The sequence below is a fragment of the Perissodus microlepis genome, chromosome 5, assembly GCF_051167445.1.
Source record: "Perissodus microlepis isolate ML-2025 ecotype Zambia chromosome 5, ASM5116744v1, whole genome shotgun sequence".
NCBI lineage: Eukaryota > Metazoa > Chordata > Actinopteri > Cichliformes > Cichlidae > Perissodus > Perissodus microlepis.
In genome coordinates, this window is record NC_140465.1 from 22,181,130 (window position 1) to 22,198,544 (window position 17,415).

General features: G+C 39.5%; 1 protein-coding gene across 3 annotated transcripts in view; it reads left to right on the forward strand.

Moving 5' to 3' along the window:
- cacna2d2a (calcium channel, voltage-dependent, alpha 2/delta subunit 2a) overlaps positions 1-17,415 on the forward strand; it is a 178,272-nt gene that overhangs the window by 117,415 nt on the left and 43,442 nt on the right. For all 3 annotated transcript variants that reach the window (XM_084928802.1, XM_084928803.1, XM_084928804.1), the window contains 2 exons: positions 14,273-14,404; positions 14,638-14,695. In XM_084928802.1, coding sequence (XP_084784928.1) covers positions 14,273-14,404; positions 14,638-14,695 — 190 coding nt within the window. The remainder of the gene's footprint in view (positions 1-14,272; positions 14,405-14,637; positions 14,696-17,415) is intronic.

A 17,415-nucleotide genomic window follows, 5' to 3' on the forward strand; every position in this document is an offset into this window, starting at 1 on the left:
TGCTTAACTGCGTTGGTGTACTATGAATGACAATAGGTGAGGTCTTTATCAACAGTAAAAGCTGTAAAGCTTATCAAAATACCGTTAACAGTTTAAATTTTTGTCATGTTCCTGGGTCTGTTGACTCAGTGTTTTAAGTTTTAGTTTATTTGGATGTTTATGTTTAAGTTCTTTAGGTTAGCTAAGTTCATTTGTTTATTAGATTCCTTTTGTGTTTTTCTACCCCTGTATTTAAGTTTCCCCGAGCCCTTTATGTGTTTCATGCTGCGTGTCTTATCTTGTCAAGTTCATATTGTCTGCGTCTCATGTTTCCTGTTTTATTTTGAAGGTATGTGTCCTATGTCAGTGTAGTCGGCTTTGCTTCCTTTGCCTCGTTATGTCAGATTACTGTCAGCTGTTTCCCCGTGTGTTTCCACTTCTCCTAATCACCCTTGTGTATATTTAGGCTACGTCCACACGTACACGGGTATTTTTGAAAACGGAGATTTTCTGTTTTCGTTTTTTTTTTTTTTTTTTTTTTAAATCCCGTCCACACGTAAAGGCAAAAACGAAGGAAAATGCTGCTAGGAACATGCCAAAGCAACAGGTGGCCATATATACCTAACCGTGTAGAAATGTTGGCCAATCAGAAGTCTAGAAGCCTGGGTGGGAAACAGTAAACAAAGATGGCGCATAGAAGCAGAACCGAGTCCTATGTGTGGAGGGACAGTAACTGTGTGTATATATGTAAGCATGTAAACACTGCAGAGAGTAAAATTAACAGTAACAGTATTTTGTCTAAGTCCGCCATTGTAGAAATCCATTTCACCGAAACAATAACATGGCGCACAGTGTTGTGCTGCGTTTTCTCCGTTTTCTTCGTCCACACATAAATGCAAAACCTGAGTTTTTGAAAATGTCCACCCTGGCAGGAGTTTTTAAAAATCTCCGTTTTCAGTGACCGAAAACGCAGTTTACGTGTGGACGAAAGGATAAAAACGCATAGAAAAATCTACCCGGGTACCTGTGGACGTAGCCTTAGTCTGTGTGTTTCTGTTCATTTATTGTCAGGTTGTCTGTTGTCCTTTGTGCCACGTTTCCATGTTCCATGTATCTTTGTATCCATGTCAAGTTTCATTTCTTGTTTTTTTTTATGTTTAGTTTCTCCAGTTTAAGTTATCGTTTAGCTTCATCTCTGCCTTTTGTTTTGTAATCTTTTACCAGCCTTAATAAACGCCTCACTTTCTGTTAACATTCAAGTTTTGTTCCACGTTCCTTGGTGTCCGCATTTTGGGTCCTCTTCGTCACTCCACACAGTCTGCCTCTCCCAGACTTTGACATCTATGCCTACCTTCACTTTTTCCAAAGTCTTTGCTGGGCTCATTCTGGCCCCCCGCCTTATGTTTGATACCCTGGTTTTGCATATCGCTTCAGATGAAGCTGTGGAAAGTCAGATAAACCAGCTTCTGACAATTTAAAGACACAGCTTTATTGATTTTGACACCGTTGTCTTAAATAAGAAAACTAAAACAGAAAAAAGTGCTAATTTATGTTAATTAGTACATTGTTTGACCCTTCTGTGCTGCTGGCAAACTGATATACTTAATCACAATAAGAAAGTTAAAAATAAATAGTTTATGTGGAAAAAAATGAGCAATTTGACCCTGTTGCCAGGTGATTGCTAGGTATGTATAAATCAAAGCTGAGTTAGTGTTAGCGCTGTGAAATTAAAATGATAAGATGTTTTCATAAAGTGTTGTAGCTGCATAAAGGCTAAAAATGTGTCATTGCCAGGCAATTTATTGGCGTATAAAAATATAATGTATATGTATATATGCTGAGTACAGATGAAGTCCTGACAAAAAGTTTTTACTTTTTGAAACGAGGATCAATCTTAAGGTAAAGTGTGTCACACGTTAGCACTGTTCAACACTGTATGCGTGTTGGTGTAGTTTCCTTTTAATGTGTGTGTAAACTATCCACATGTATATGTATGAGTAGATGACTACTGAGCTGGTGGAATATTTTAACTAACACTTAAAGGAATTTACATCAAGTTTTTATGATGGCTCTATAGAGACAGTCAGAGTGGATTGTTATCTATATGTCATGCTCTGCTGGGGTCCTACCAGTGGGAGCCTGCAAGGTGCCTTGGATGTCTGAGGAAACTAATGTGGGCGGTTTGTTGTCCTCTGGGTCTGAAGTGGTTTACATCACCAGTATAGGATTATCAGAAGAGAAGCATTGTATGTGGGTAGATTCAGTACTTATTTCTCAGGGGAGGCCAGAGGAAAAAGAAAACACTAGGAAGAACAGTCTACAGTCCAAAGAACAGCATAATGTTCAACAGTTGATCGAAGATGGTGTGCTATTTATTAGCATGCATGCTCTGTGTAGTTGAAGTAGCTTGCTTTGATTTGCACACATTGTTAATGCACTGAATAAATTGACTATTTTACAGAAAATGGCAGTTTGTATTCTCTATTGCATCCAAATCGGTGTCCTTAGAGATGGACTTTGAGAGAGGTGTAGATAGAAGAACAGATAGAAGGAAAAGAGGTGAGAGGAGAAGAAACACTTTAATAATAGAAACCATTTAGTGAGGGAAAAAAAAGAATTTTCTTTCCTTTTTTTTATTGTGATCCTTTCAGCAAGTAAATGAGGCGAGGTATGCGTCTTGGTTTGATTTGTCTGCTAGGCCCCATGTCCGTTTATTGAGATTGAGAGTGTTCCCTGAGCGCAGTAATGAACCATTTTATGATTCATTATCCCGCTGCTGATTCCTGCTGCCAAGTCTGCAAACTTTCTAATTAGCTTAGGTCAAACATTCATACAGTTTTCTTCTAATTATCATTGCCTATTACAAAATGGACATCACAACACAACCACTGAGGAATAAACTGAGGTGGCTGGCGTTGTCCATGGAGGAAGAGGTTGCAGAAGTAGTGGGGCGCTGCAGGGAAGAAGGGCTCTCATAATCTCACATAACAAATAAGCACAAATATTGATTAAAAATAAGTATAAAAGCAGTGAGAGGATATATGCAGGGGTTAAAGAGGCCCATAATGATCCAGAACGGCTTTTGACACCTTCACATAACAAGCAATTAAATCTGGTAGGCAGGTTCCTGCATATTACTGGTGAATGAATGAATTTTGCGTGTGCTGCAGCCCAACGTTGCTTTCAGAGATACCTGCTCAGTAATAAGAAAATAATGAAAAGATTGCATTTTTTTTCTCATCCCTGTGATGTGTTCATGGTGCAGATGTAAAGTTGCGGTCGCTGTATGCATGCGTCTAGCTAGCTATTGAAAAGGCGCAAACATAAACAGAGTACATTTTTCTAAGTGGCAGCTAATTTCAAATGCAACTATTCACGCAGCTCAACTAACATCAGCAAACACCCAAACTGTTTCTGTGCTGTCGGTCACAAAGATGTGCCGGTGTTTGTTCTGTGTAGGGGTTAGAAAATCAGCAACAGAGCTCGTGACACATCTGCTTATATGTTGAAAGCACTTGGCTAAATATACAAAGAGCAGTAAATAAAAGTTGATCACAGACTCACAAAAACAAGTTATTATGTGACTTATTCCTTACTAATTCCTTTCCCATGCTGCATTGCTCCCCCCCCCCTCTCTACATATATATACTATTTATAAATAGATAGATAGACATTTGTGTTCAGTGTTGCATGTTGAAATTTGAAATTATAGGATGTTATAAATGAGACTTTTTTTTTAATTGTGCGTAAATGTGTGTGTATTGTACACATAATTTGGGAATACATTAGTGCTAGTTGGAGAATAAGCAGCCACTGTTCCCAGCAGGGAATAAAGGAAACCACCACTGAATGTGGGAAGGCCTTTCATGAAATTTGAAGTTTAAATCCGCCGCATGCTGCTTCTTTTCCAGCAGCCTAACGTCATCTTGTCAGTTTGCTATTGTAGTCAGGCACAGTCACAAACTTGGTTATTAGAAATGAATGGCTACAACTGGCTGATTGTGTGTGCAGATGAAAGAGCAGAGCTTAAATGTTCTGCATGGTACGATTAACCCTCCCACCCCATCCTCCACACACACACACACACACGGACACACCATAGCCATTGTTACCACCCCTTTCTATACTTGGTTGTCTGTCTTCCACCCACTGCTTCATTCAAAATTGCAAATTTTGCTTTGCACTCAACTGATATTTTTTCAAAGTACGCCATACTTTTTGAGGCAAATTTCCTACCATTTATGCAGCCACTGGCTGCATTGCAACCTCCTGGGTGTACCCAACCTGAGATAACAAATTGCTTTTATCAACTACAAAGGCGAGAACAAAAACCTGGTTATAATGAAGGTTTCTTCCTGTTAAAAGGGAGTTCTTTCTCCCCAGTGTCAACGAGTGCTCGCTCATAGGGGATTATCAGATTTTCCCTATAAGATAAACATGTCAGGTGTGTTGTATGATGGTTTTTCTCATCTGTTAACTGTGTCAGTATAAAAGAGAAATAACCATACCTGCTTTTATTCAGATTTTTGAATAAATCAGATTTTTTTATCTTGTCTCAAAAGAAGCAGATTTCCCTAATATTTGTTATTTTTATTCTGCAAATTCTGCTTGGATCAGCTGGCTGCTATATTTGTGGCATTTCAAAACGTTGCCAACAGAAATTGCTGAGTGCCCTCTGGTGGACAATCTATGCAATGTCAACACTGATAACAGGGTTGAAGGGTGTTTTTTTCCCCCCCCATTTCTCCTTTATTTAATTTAACTTTGCTTTATGTTAGGATGACACTTTTCATTTATCAGCCTTTATAAATGCTTTTACGAAAAGAACAGTAAATGGCTAACATCAGCAATAAAATCAGCCCACTGATTAATCGATCCACTTCTACTTGAGATCTGAGCACGCTGTTGTTAGCGTCAAAAATAAGCGAAAGACCCACCTGTGCAAGCTTGATTTTGCTTAGTTTGGTCTCTTTTAGTTGTTGTAGCTACACATTTTTATCTGTTGTATAGTATGCTGTGAGGCACTCTATGATTTTTCTTCTTGAAACAAGCTATATAAATGCATTTGACTTACATTACCTCACAGTCTAAAGCACCTTTAAATGACTGCAGTTTTTAACTTGCACTGTATAAGTAAAATTGAAATGAACTTAATATTTATTTTGCACACTAATACATTTCTGTACTTCTCAGACTCTGAAGTAAAATGCCTTTCTTAGACATCAACAGAAATTATCCTTTGGAGAATATTCAGGAATAGTATAAACTATAAACAATGTGCAATTGACAACATTTCCTTAGGTATAAAATTTAACAGGAGGAATTACAAAACTCCTAGTTTTTTGCCTAAACTAGCTTCTTCTGCTCCTCACTGTTTAAAAGTTACAATACACTAGTCTGTGGTTAGATCCGCTCTGGAAAGTGGTGATCCTGTTCACCTCTGCAAACGACAAATTTCACAGAATGTGTATAATTTGCAAACTTTAATGTGCATCAAATATATAGAAGTGAGCATCAATGCAAAAGAAATATTTGTAAATATCTGTCAGTCAAACTGCTGCTGATGTTGAAAATGAACATGGAGACGTGTATATGAAAGGGTCTGAGTTCTGGTAGGCGGGCTCAATTTTCTTCAGAAAGGAAGAGGAAATAATAACGACCCCTGTTTAATTTTGTCTTTGCATCAGATAAGTTTAAATAAAAAGCTACATTTATCATCTTAAAGCAAAAAACTATCACGCTTGAGATTTGCCTCAGTTAAATGTAAAATGTCATCGCTGTCAGTGAGAAGTTATGTGTGTGTGTTTGTGCACATGCAGTACATGCGCTCTTTATTTGTTTCTCACGCCCCAGGTTCCTTCCAGTAGAGGAAGCTTCGCTGTCAACTTGCTCACACCATACTGGAGATCAACTCAGCCCCTCTCAACATCAAACCAGATTTAAATGTGTGGAAAAGAGCAAAAGTGATTTGTGGGAAAAAAAGGGAGAAAGTGGGGAAAAAAGAGGAAGGGATTTAAAGTTAAAGCAAAAAAAGAAGAAAGGCGTATAAACACTGCGGGCTCTATTTTGTTCCCAAATTTACAGGCTCCGTCTCTCGCTCTCTCTCCGCCGACCCCTCCCCCCCTCCCCGATCTCTGCCACTCACCCATCCAAACCCTATAGTGTGTGCCCATTGAAGGGGCACTATCATTTACCTGCACACTAATTAGAACAGTCAGCACAGCAAACTCCACTTCACTCACCACCAGGCTCACAAATTACATTTCATGTGTTTGTTATTTACTGCTCTTCTTTAATTAGAAAAAGTATTTGGAGGAGCATTCTTGAGGTACGGTGAAATGTTTTCCTCTCCCCCCTGTCTTATTCTCCATACTGAATAGTCGTCCCTCCTCAGAGAAATTCTCTTTTGTTTCACTCTCTATAGGCACTTTCAGACCAATCTTTTTATCATGTCTGCATTGCATGGGCCGGGGACCATTGTGGTTCTTGAAACTGTTTTTAGATTCTTTTTTTAAGGTCCTAACATAAAATAGGTACCTTAATAGGTGCAGGTGTACTGTGATTGGTCCATTGGGGTATATTTACCGCTCAAAATTCATGAATGCAGCAGCAAGAATAACTGTTTTAAAAAGTGTTAACCATATTAAATGACTGCACACAGCACCTCTTAATGTTAGCCTTAAGATAAGAGCAAAAAAATGAGCTGACAGTGAAGTCAGGCTTTATTGAGATACGACAGAGGACTCATCACAGTAAAACAAAAATCTTAGCTGTCAGTTTCCCCGAATTGCTGCTAGGCATCCACTACACATTAAAGCAATGTAGAGAGAAAATGAAGAGGCTGCTTTACCGAAAGATTCAGTCACTGAATCTGGTTACTAAGTTGACTTTGTTTTACTTGAATTTTATAGTACCCCATATCTAGCAACCACTTCACCATACAAGATTTTTTTTTAAATTGATGAAAATATTGTGTTTACGCTGGTTTTATTTAGCTTTTTGGGTTTCTGCATGATTGTGTCTTTTGTAAAGCAAGCCTTCACCCACTGTGTTCCTTTCTTAGGGTCTGCCTTTGAAAAGAAAATAGTATTTGGAGCTACCATCTTCACTTTTGTTGTTGCAAGTACCTTCAATTTATCGTTTTACTAAGGTTATGCATGGGGATTGGAAAAAAATATTTTAGCTGATGATCTTGCAAGCTCAGTGGTAACGCTCTGTTTGCACCTCCAACTCGATGGCTTTTAATCTGCACAGAACTGTGAACAGAGTGTCGCATCGCTGTATCTGGAGATAAGTATGGAGGACGCTGCAGAAACAACAAGAAGCAGTCTGAGAGCACAAGCCTCCACCAAGGAAGCTCACCATCTGGGCAGTATTTACTTTTAAGTTGCCATAACAATCAATGGCAGTAAGAGTTTTAATAGTTCTACATAGGATTATGATTACAACTTTGGCCTTCAGATCATTCTATTGACCTTGTAGGAGAGGTCGAAGGTTAAATGGAATATGGTATTTAAAAATTTTATGCGGTACTTGTGGGGCGATTGTGGTTCAGGGGGTTTGGAAGTTCATCTTGTAACTGGAAGGTTGCCAGTTTGATTCCCAGCTCTGTCTGTCTTGGTTGTTGTGTCCTTGGGCAACACACTTCACCTACTGCTTACTGGTGATGGCCAGAGGGGCCGATGGTGCAGCCTCGCTTCTGTCAGTCTGCCCCAGGGCAGCTGTGGCTACAACTGTAGCTTGCCTCCACCAGTGTGTGAATGCCAGAATGAATGAATAGTGGAATTGCAAAGTGCTTTGAGGATCTGAAAAAGCGCTATATAAATGCAATCCATTATTATTATTATTACTTTCTCTATATTGACTATGCACACCACATTTAAAAGAATCATAGCTTCTAAGTTATAAGGCTTTTCAAGGCTTTGTCAATTTTCAACTAATAAGCTATTAAGTCGACCCTGAAAACCTTGGTGGATATAAACCAAATCTTAACAGATTGTTAACAAAACGCCACTCTACATGATAAAAAGAAGGGACAGGAAGAAGGCAGGAGAGAGGAAGTAAGAAAAAGGGGGCATATGGAGTAGCAATTTGGGTTGACAAGACGAAAAGCAAGAGAAGGCAGGCGGTGGATGCATCTGAGATTACCTTGAACTGTGCAGGAAGCTTTTTGTTTCTCACTTAATGTACATTTAGTATGATTTTTTATTACGTGCTCACTGTGAAGTCTTGAAATTATCCAGCAATATTGTTTCTCATCATACACATTGCTAATGAATTTTGTAATTGAAACGCTTCAAAAATGTGAGCACGACAAATAACATTTTATTCATCTGAATTGTTTTGGTATGAAAACAAAAAAGCTCACAGGTGGATATCTGAAAGTCTAGAGAAAAAACAAACATACTATTCCAACAATTTTCATGGTTCGAACCCATTCTTACAGCTTCAGCTTTTACAATTTAGTGAAATACCTGAATACATAGTGCGTAAAAAAAACAAAACAAACATATTTATATTTTTCTTACATCTTAACCCACTAATATTTCCATGCATATCTCAGTGTTTTGCTTAATGAAAACAGTCTACAAAGAAGCATAACTAAAAACTACAAAAAAAAGAGGCATAAACAAAAGCAAGAATACGAGAAATAAATGGTTAACATTTAGAGAACAGAGGCAGACGAGCAGGCAGAGAACACATTCACCCTGAAACTATAATATAAAGTGGAAACGTCAGGGTAACAAGACACAGCTGAACTAGAAGATGAGACACAGGGCAGTAAAACTGATTGCAAGATACAGTTAGAAGGTGAGTAACAAACTAAAGCAGGAAGTAACTGAGAGTAACTGAGTAATGCAGCAGCATCAGACCCACACTGAGCGTGGTATAGTACAAGGGTGGGCAAATCCAGGCCTGCAGGTTTTAAATGAGTCCTTCATCCATCACAGCTGATTTAAATGGCTAAATTACCTCCTCAACATGTCTTGAAGTTTTACAGAGGCCTGCTAATGAACTAATCATTTGATTCAGGTATGCTGACCCAGGCTGATATCTAAAACCTGCAGGACACTGGCCCTTGAGGCCTGGAGTTGCCACCCCTCATATACTAGAACACTGGGAGGGTATATAATATCTTTGTTTGACATGATTGTTAAATTAAAATTTAAACAAGAACTAAAAGACTCAGAATACAAGTTCTGCTATAGCTGGAAAAGGCAAAATAATAAACAAAATCACAAGGAATTAAAACCCAACTAGATTAGCGAAGTGACTGAACAAAAACTCAAACATGAATGAAACAAAGAGCAAATTTCCAGAAGCTCAAAACCCTGCCTCCAAAACACAGGAACCATTCATTAACATTTAGTCGCTCTGTTTAAAACACAGAAATATATAATGCTTATGGCCATGACGGCGTTGATGGTTATGGCTCTTCAGAGGGTCTCGGGTAACAGATTTAGCTCCATTACAATTATGGATTTCTTATAAGGCGCCACTTGTGTTGCTTGATGATATACTGCAGGTCATTTTTCTGCTCTCTATGCACAGCAGTGGCACAACGACTTGTTTCTGTAATGTTGGATTAACACAGAACATAAGGGACATATTGTTTTAGATGGGTTTTTTTTGTTTGTTTGTTTATCACAGGTACATCACGGTGAGTAATGTGTGTAGTTGGAGTTAAGGGGTGGGGTCACAGGATCGAGGTGGGAGGAGATGAGGAATGATCTCACACAGAGATGCTCCATAAATCCCACTCATAATTGTTTCCCTACTTGGTGTGCAGTCTTGCTCCATAAAGGGGGCAAAGCCAAGGGTGCTCTAAATGTCAGGGGAGCGGTGCGCTGATGAATTACCTTTTAAAGATATCAGAGAGAGGCGCATTTCATGTGAAAGATGAGGCCAACACAGTCCTCTTAGGCCCTGTCTGCCTGTGTGAGCATATTTCCCCCCCAGGGGAAATTTGTCTTTTTATCAACTGTCCAGAGAAGTCACAGCATATCCTAACTGAATAAATCAAAGAGAATTAGTTTGCTAGCTTCTCTTATCTGTGATGTGCCTGTTTTTCTGCAGAGATCACCTGCAGATGTGGGTAAATATGTGTGCTGAATTGGCCTGACAGGAGCGATGGCTCAAATATGAATGGTTTAGTTTCAGCTGGCAGTGTGAATGTACTGCTCTGTCTTTTTTAGAGGAGCAAGACTGACCAACAGTAGGGTGTAAACAAAAACTCATACATAGCTGCTGAGTTAGCGTGCTTATATGTGTGCAAAGCAAGTACTAAGTAGTACATCATGTGTTTGTGGGTGTGTTGAGCAAAGACCTGTACATCTAAAATTACCAAATAAGATAAAACATAGGTCAGAATGACATGACAGAGTTTAAGAAAATAAATGAGACAAAACAGTAAAAACAACACAGATTTTAAAAAGGTCAGAATTCCTTGTGATTTAAAAACCAGAGTAAACCAGAGTTCAGTTACTACCTTGATCTTCGTCGAGGCAGCTGAAACGATGCTAGTTTTAACAGAGGTCACCGGATGTCTCGTTGCCCTTGGCCTGTCTGGGACAGCTATCATTACAGAACCGGTGCTTCTTCAGATAAGAGCACCAAGACTTCACAGCACATGGGCTGCCGCTGCAGTAACCTGCTGTGATAGCTCATGCTTAAAGGATAATACTTTTTTACACATTAATCAGATGGCTCTTTGACCACAGAGTATTGCACGGCACAGGTGAAATTGAAAAGCGTGGTTTGGTTCCCTGATAATCTCCACGCAAGTATCAGTAGAATATAGCCACTGGTGTCACTGAAATGCTTCGGAGTCTTGGAAGCGATGACAGCAAGTTTGAAAATACATGGTTATAATGTCAGACATACTGCGAGTCGCACAAATTTTGCTCTCCGCTTTAATCTCTCTGGCTCTTCATACCATCTGGATTCTTGGCAAATGTAAACACTGAGTTATGAGAGACAGAACAGAAAGCTCTTTTGCTTTCTAATTCTGGTAGAATGCAATTTATTTTGTAGCAGGCGTGTTAGTGGCATCATTCACAAATGAATCATCAAAATAGCCACACACACACACACACACACAAACACACAGACACGAAATAACTGACAAGACATGAGAAAATAGAGTCCTCTAATTCAATAATGTGCATAATTCTTGAACCAACCCTCAATTCTTTATATTTTGCAAGGAAAATGGGAAAGAAGTGCATTGATTGATTGAAACATAGCTAATCATAAATGGAAATACAGCATATACGGCAAAAACAGAGCTTGGAAGTCAGTACTTGGTATGACCACCTTTGTTCACGCACAGCCTGAACTCTCTTAGAGAAGCTTTCTGGTAATTTCTTTAAGTAGGCTTCAGAAATAGTTCCCCAGGCTTCTTGAAGGACATTCAAAGCTCTTGTTTGGATGTCGGTTGTCTTTTGTTCTGTTCTTTCCAAGATCCCACACTGCTTCACAAAGGCTCTGAGGAGGCCAATCCATGGCTGATAGTGTTCCATTGTGTGCTTCTCTATCCAGATATGCTTTTACTTTTGCCTATCAGATGCTATCCAGATGGTACTGCATGGTGGATCAAACTCCAGTGCCATCAATTTCAAAGATCCCTATTTCTTTCTTTTCTTAATCATCTGTTATTTGGTTAACACTGGTTCATCTCTTGAGTTAGGTGGCTTTTTGTGCCTGAATGTTTCATAGGTCATTGGCTTAACAAAAAACAACAACAACACAAAAAACAACATCCGTCTGAAAATGGTCATGAACAAGGACCGGACTGAAAATGTATGGATAAGCAGCCAGTTTAAAGAAGTGTAAAGAAAACCTTCCTGAAAGCCTGTTACTGTTACTCAGGACCATTTTGAACATTTTAAAAATTACTAAAAAAGTCTGGCTCCTGGAAGCAAAATGTAAAGACATGCATATATCATGTATGCATCAAAATATTGCTGAACTCATACCTTATAACTGAACCTCTGAAACTGTGTTTAACAACGTCAAAGGTGATCCGTTATTTGTTCTTTGCTGTTACACGATCTAAAAATAAACCGAATAATCAGTTCTTTGACCTAAATAGCGTCTTAGGTTTTCAATTTAACAGTTGAACATCAAGTTTGTTTTGGGTATTTTTTTTCCTCTGCCCCCATGGGCGAGAAATTGCTTTCTTTCTTGCTGTGAAAGCAGCCAGTCACTCGTGTTAATTTTCGTGTTTCTTTCCATCAATCACCCCCCCCCCCCCCCCCCCTCCCCCAAATGTGTTTTTATGTTTGTGCCCATTTGCAGGGCTGCCTCTATCCTCTTCCATTCTTCTTTTGTGTTTGTGTCTATGAATTTCGAGAAAAAAAGCATGTCGAGGAGCTCCCTTTGGTGATGGCAGCAATTTGGCTTTTATATCCTCCAAACGTTGCTTAGTGCTGCTTTATTGTGTGTGTGTGTGTGTGTGTGTGTGTGTGTGTGTGTGTGTGTGTGTGTGTGTGTGTGTGTGTGTGTGTGTGTGTGTGTGTGCGTGCATTTGTTTTAGGATGCAGGATACAGGTTGTTTTGAGCCACAATTTTAAAAAGACTTTGGCAGCTTTCAACTAAAAACAATAAACAGTGTTATATTTTTCTATAATGTGTGACAGCTCACAGTAAAGGAGGTGAGAAGTGAATGATGGAAGGCTAGTGTCATATTTCTTACCTCTTAAACTGACAGGTTGTCAAAGACTGAGCAGTAATTGAAAAGCATGGAAAAGTGGATAATGATCGTTTATTTGTGTGAAATTCAAACGTGGGGTTGAGAAAAGCTGGACTTGTCGGTTCAGGGGCTTATCTAGCTTTGGTTGGCTGAGTAATTAAATCAGAGAAGCGAGTGAAGTTCTCCTCAGCTCAGCGCCTCGTCTTGTTTCCTCTTTAATCAGGTGGCTATTAAACTTCTGATTGCACTCCCCATCTTCTGACTTCAGCTTAGCTATTAAACACAGACTGAAAGCATTTTTTTTTGCTTATGTGTGTGTGGATGCTCATTGCGTCACGCAGGGATATGCACGAATGGAAAGCATGATTTAGATCACGAGTGCAAGCAAAACAACGACAGCGTAAAAACAACAGAAGACAGGCGGAAGCAGAAAAGATGCGCGTTTTACACTTGCGTCGTGTTCCTCCACCTATTGTTGACTAGATGATAAATGCTTCTTTCCACAGCTATAAATCCATTTATGTCTGACATGTGAGATCTATGACCTTATGCTTCAGCTCAGAACACGCACAATAATGCATCTGGTCGTGCATGCACAAGCATTTACTTTACTATATAAAGCACCTTGTGATTTGGCACTGTATTAATAAAGTTGACTTGAATAGTCTTTTTCCTTTTACCTGTTTCTCCTCTCCAAATAACCAAGCACCCATAAATCCTCTAACACCCTAATGGATGTCTGCAGAAACAGTTTATGGGCCCCTATTATCAAACATTCAGCAGTTGTTTCTTTCTCCAAAACCTGCTAGTGACAGTATGACTGTACGACCTCCTCCAAGGTCATATCAGATCCTTCCCCTGCCCTCCAAAGAAGATTTCCCAGATTAGACTAATTCCATACTCAGACGTGACCTCCGGCCAAGCCGCCTGCATACATGCATTCTTATGTTTTAAGCTTTCTTTGCTGGTGTGGACAAGGTTGTTCAGCAAGAGAGTTGACCTTTGGGTTCGTAACAGAGAAAAGCTGCTGTTATGTTACACTCAGGTCCACTATCTTTGCAGGCAACAGCCATTAGGCTGGTGTTGTTTTCACCTTGTGGGTCTGTCTTGGTACGTGTGTCATCTGAGCAAAACTTTATCCAGGAGACACCTGCTGAAAAGAGAACAAGCGCAACGGTGTTTTTGATTCCTTTGTAGAAATCTGTGTTTCTGTGGGGGTTTTTTAGCACTGCAACCTTGCAACAGACCATACCAAACTATGGAGAGCAGAACTTAACCCCTGAATACCTGCAAATCATGTAATCATGTAATAATATATAGTATTGACAAGTGACTACTTTTTTTTTCTCAGAAAATCAGCATGCCGAGAGGCATTGAGAGTTGTGTGACCCCCTTAAATAATGGGGTCTACTTACATCAGTGTATTTCTGCAATTTGATGAATAACAAAGCCTTTGGTGACTGAGTTGCATCTATTGTGCACCAAAAAATGCAAAAATCACTAAAGAAAAGAACAAATCACTGTAACGCTGAAGCCTGCATAAATATCTGTTCCAATTAGTCTTTTCTCATGTGCTTCGCTCTCTGTGTTTTCCCCCAGCCCCCGTCATCCTTAATGAATTAAACTGGACCCAGGCACTGGAGAGGGTCTTCATTGAAAACCGTAGGGAGGACAGCTCTCTCCGCTGGCAGGTGTTTGGGAGTGCCACGGGCATGACACGATACTACCCAGGTAGGCTGCAGAGTACTGAGTCAACAGTGATGCCTCAGTCATAACTTACTGCATGATAGAGTCTAAATTGACCCTAGGGCTCCTCAGCTGGAGAACATTGCCAATCTCTTATCAGATGGCTCTACTGGTAACTTGATAGAGAGACTGAAATTATGATTACCTTGATCTAATCTGATCTGAAACATCCTACAGTGCACTGGATGGGCTATAATTTGTTTTCTTGTGCTCTCTAGCAACTCCATGGAGGGCACCCAACAAGATTGACCTATACGATGTCCGCAGAAGACCATGGTAAGTGCCCTCTTTATAGAGAACTCCTGTCCACAAGTCATTATTTGCATGCTTTGTTGCGCTATTATTAATGCCTGCTGGTCTTTTTAAGAAGAAAAGGAAAACAGCTGCGTTTACTTAGAGCCAGATATGTAAGTGGTGAATGCAAAAATTGTATTATTGTCCTATAACACTGCACAGTGTTGCACATAAATAATTTGGATCATCATTCAATGAACTCAGCTCGGGCCAGCTGAGCGGGAAGTATTCCTGCTGTGTAAACAGCTTTTACCTGTTAATGAAAAAATGTAACTATTTTTAACGTCCTCTAAATTCTTAGATAAAGTAGTTGTACTTTGAAATTTGCAGGGTGTTCCATCTTTGTATTGAATTTGAGTGCTTACCAGGTGAGTCCCACTGAACATTGAGGGGCAAAGAGTTTGCTCAGGTGACTCCTAACCTATGCAAAAATCAGCAGTAGCAACAGAGTGAAATTAAAAAGTGAAAAAAGCAACAGCTTTGCTGGCATACTATCTTAAGACTATGGCAAATTGTGTTCTGTTTTCAACCTCTACACACACACACACACACACACGCGCACTGTAACCATTTTCACATTTTAATTTGTGTGATATAACAGAAGCAGCGGCCTGTGTCACTTCACTGCATATGCCTTTTGTTTTTATATTGAAAATAATCTGTGGTAATTTCATCTTCATAAGCCTTATAATTATTTGCTCGGTGAAACAGCATAACCTGTGATTGCATTTAAAATGCTCTTCACAACGTAGCACACTGTGTGCATTGATGCAGCTATTATAAAAATGCTCGAAATACCCCGTATGAATTTAAAAAGGACATAATTTTCAGAGGATTTCCCTAACTGGCTTCACATGAAGAAAAACAAACAGAAGAAGTAGGAGTCCTGTGCTCAGCTCAGAGCTAAGAGAATAATATTTAACTCAATCAGATCATTGACTGTTTCCAGACTTATCACAGTAGTATACATATAGTAAGGAGCATATACGATGCCTTTTCTCGAGTGTAATTGGTGCCCACTTTGACGTGTGTTCTGTGTTCAAATGCTAATACCTATACAGAGTGATGAGCTGGACAGAAATAGGCAGCGTTGGGCTAAACACCCACCCGCCCGAGCTTCCTGTCCACCCCTCGACTTTCTGTCTACCTGCCACTGTCACATCAGCTTTGTGGTAGCGCTGGCTGTTGCCTGGTTACAGGTTGGAGTGAACTGGACATAATCATGACAGCAATGTTGATTAGACCTGACCCCATTTTCCATCTCTGTCTTCAGCCAGCTCAAAGTGAGTGGCTGTTTGAGGTCAGGCCAGGCTGGCAGACGAAGTCAACAAGAACTACCTCAGAACTAAACAAACGCCAGCGACCCTTTCTATTGTGTTACTGTTTATATGAAACTCAATATTCCACAGGTAATATCATGAAATGTATCCGAGTCTGACGATGACTCAGGCAAAAGCCTCGATCTTCTAAATGAAATAAAATGAAACATAAAATCAGTTACTCGTTTCATGTTCTAGTGGAGTTTTAAGGTCCCATCAAGGTTCAGTTTATTCATCCGTGAAAACTGAGAGATTACTCTGCACCCAACCTGATCAACAAGTGCAGATTACATCAAATAAACACATCCGGTGGCTCGTAAAACTATTCATATTCCCTCAGACAATTATTACTACTGTATTTGCAAGTAGTCGATTTAAAGCTGAGTCTATAGGATGTCTCACAACAACGCAAACAAATAGAGGCCTGTCCCCAAATGCAGTGTAGGGATCATGTTTACTGTTCAGTTCCTCGGGTTGTGTTTTATTTATCTTCAGGCTACATGAGAGAACCAAGCCATGATGCTGTAAATGCAGTCTGTGTTAGCACAGGTAGATCTGCACATGCAGAGAAACTCAAACTTTCTATTAAAGGTGAGTCATGGCTTTCTACAGAAAAAAAACCCAAAGAAACTTGTGTCTCTTGTTTTGAAATCTTTAAAAAAACAACAAAAAAAACCTGGTCTAGCTATTTAATAAATTGCGTCAAATCTATATGCAAAATCAGAATTGTTAACAAAAAATGTATTTTAAAAAGGTACATTTGAATATTTGATGATATATTTGATAATATTTGAAAATAATTGAGTTTAAATGACCGGTTGTGACCTGGTTTGGTGCTCTCTTTAAAATGATTAACACTGGATTCATTCAAGTACTTGTAACAGGGGTGTCAAACTCAAATACACAGTGGGCCAAAATTCAAAACTGGAACAAAGTCGCGGGCTAACGTTAATATTTATTTAAATATATTTATTCCTCCAGATATAAGAATAAATCTTTTCTTATGGACTTTTCTTCAAAAAAACTGAATATGGAACAAGCAAAGCTTAATACTAAACAATATATATATTATCTGTATAATACCAGTAGGCCAGCTCTGATAGTAATTTGGTATGGCTTCGCGGCCAAATGTAATTAGGCTGCGGGCCAAATTTGGCCCGTGGGCCAGAGTTTGACACCTATGACTTATAATATCAGCTAAAAGCAAAAAGCATGGAGGCAAGAAGTGGTGTCTCTCACTTCAAGCCACCCTCGGGCAAGCCTTAATCCTCACCTCGTCAGGCGTAGACAATTAGCAGGTAACCCTTAGCAACACCCAGAGACGGCACTGCCGCTGCAAGGTGAGCAGGGGTGGCAGACGGGCCTAACACTCAAGCAAGAGCA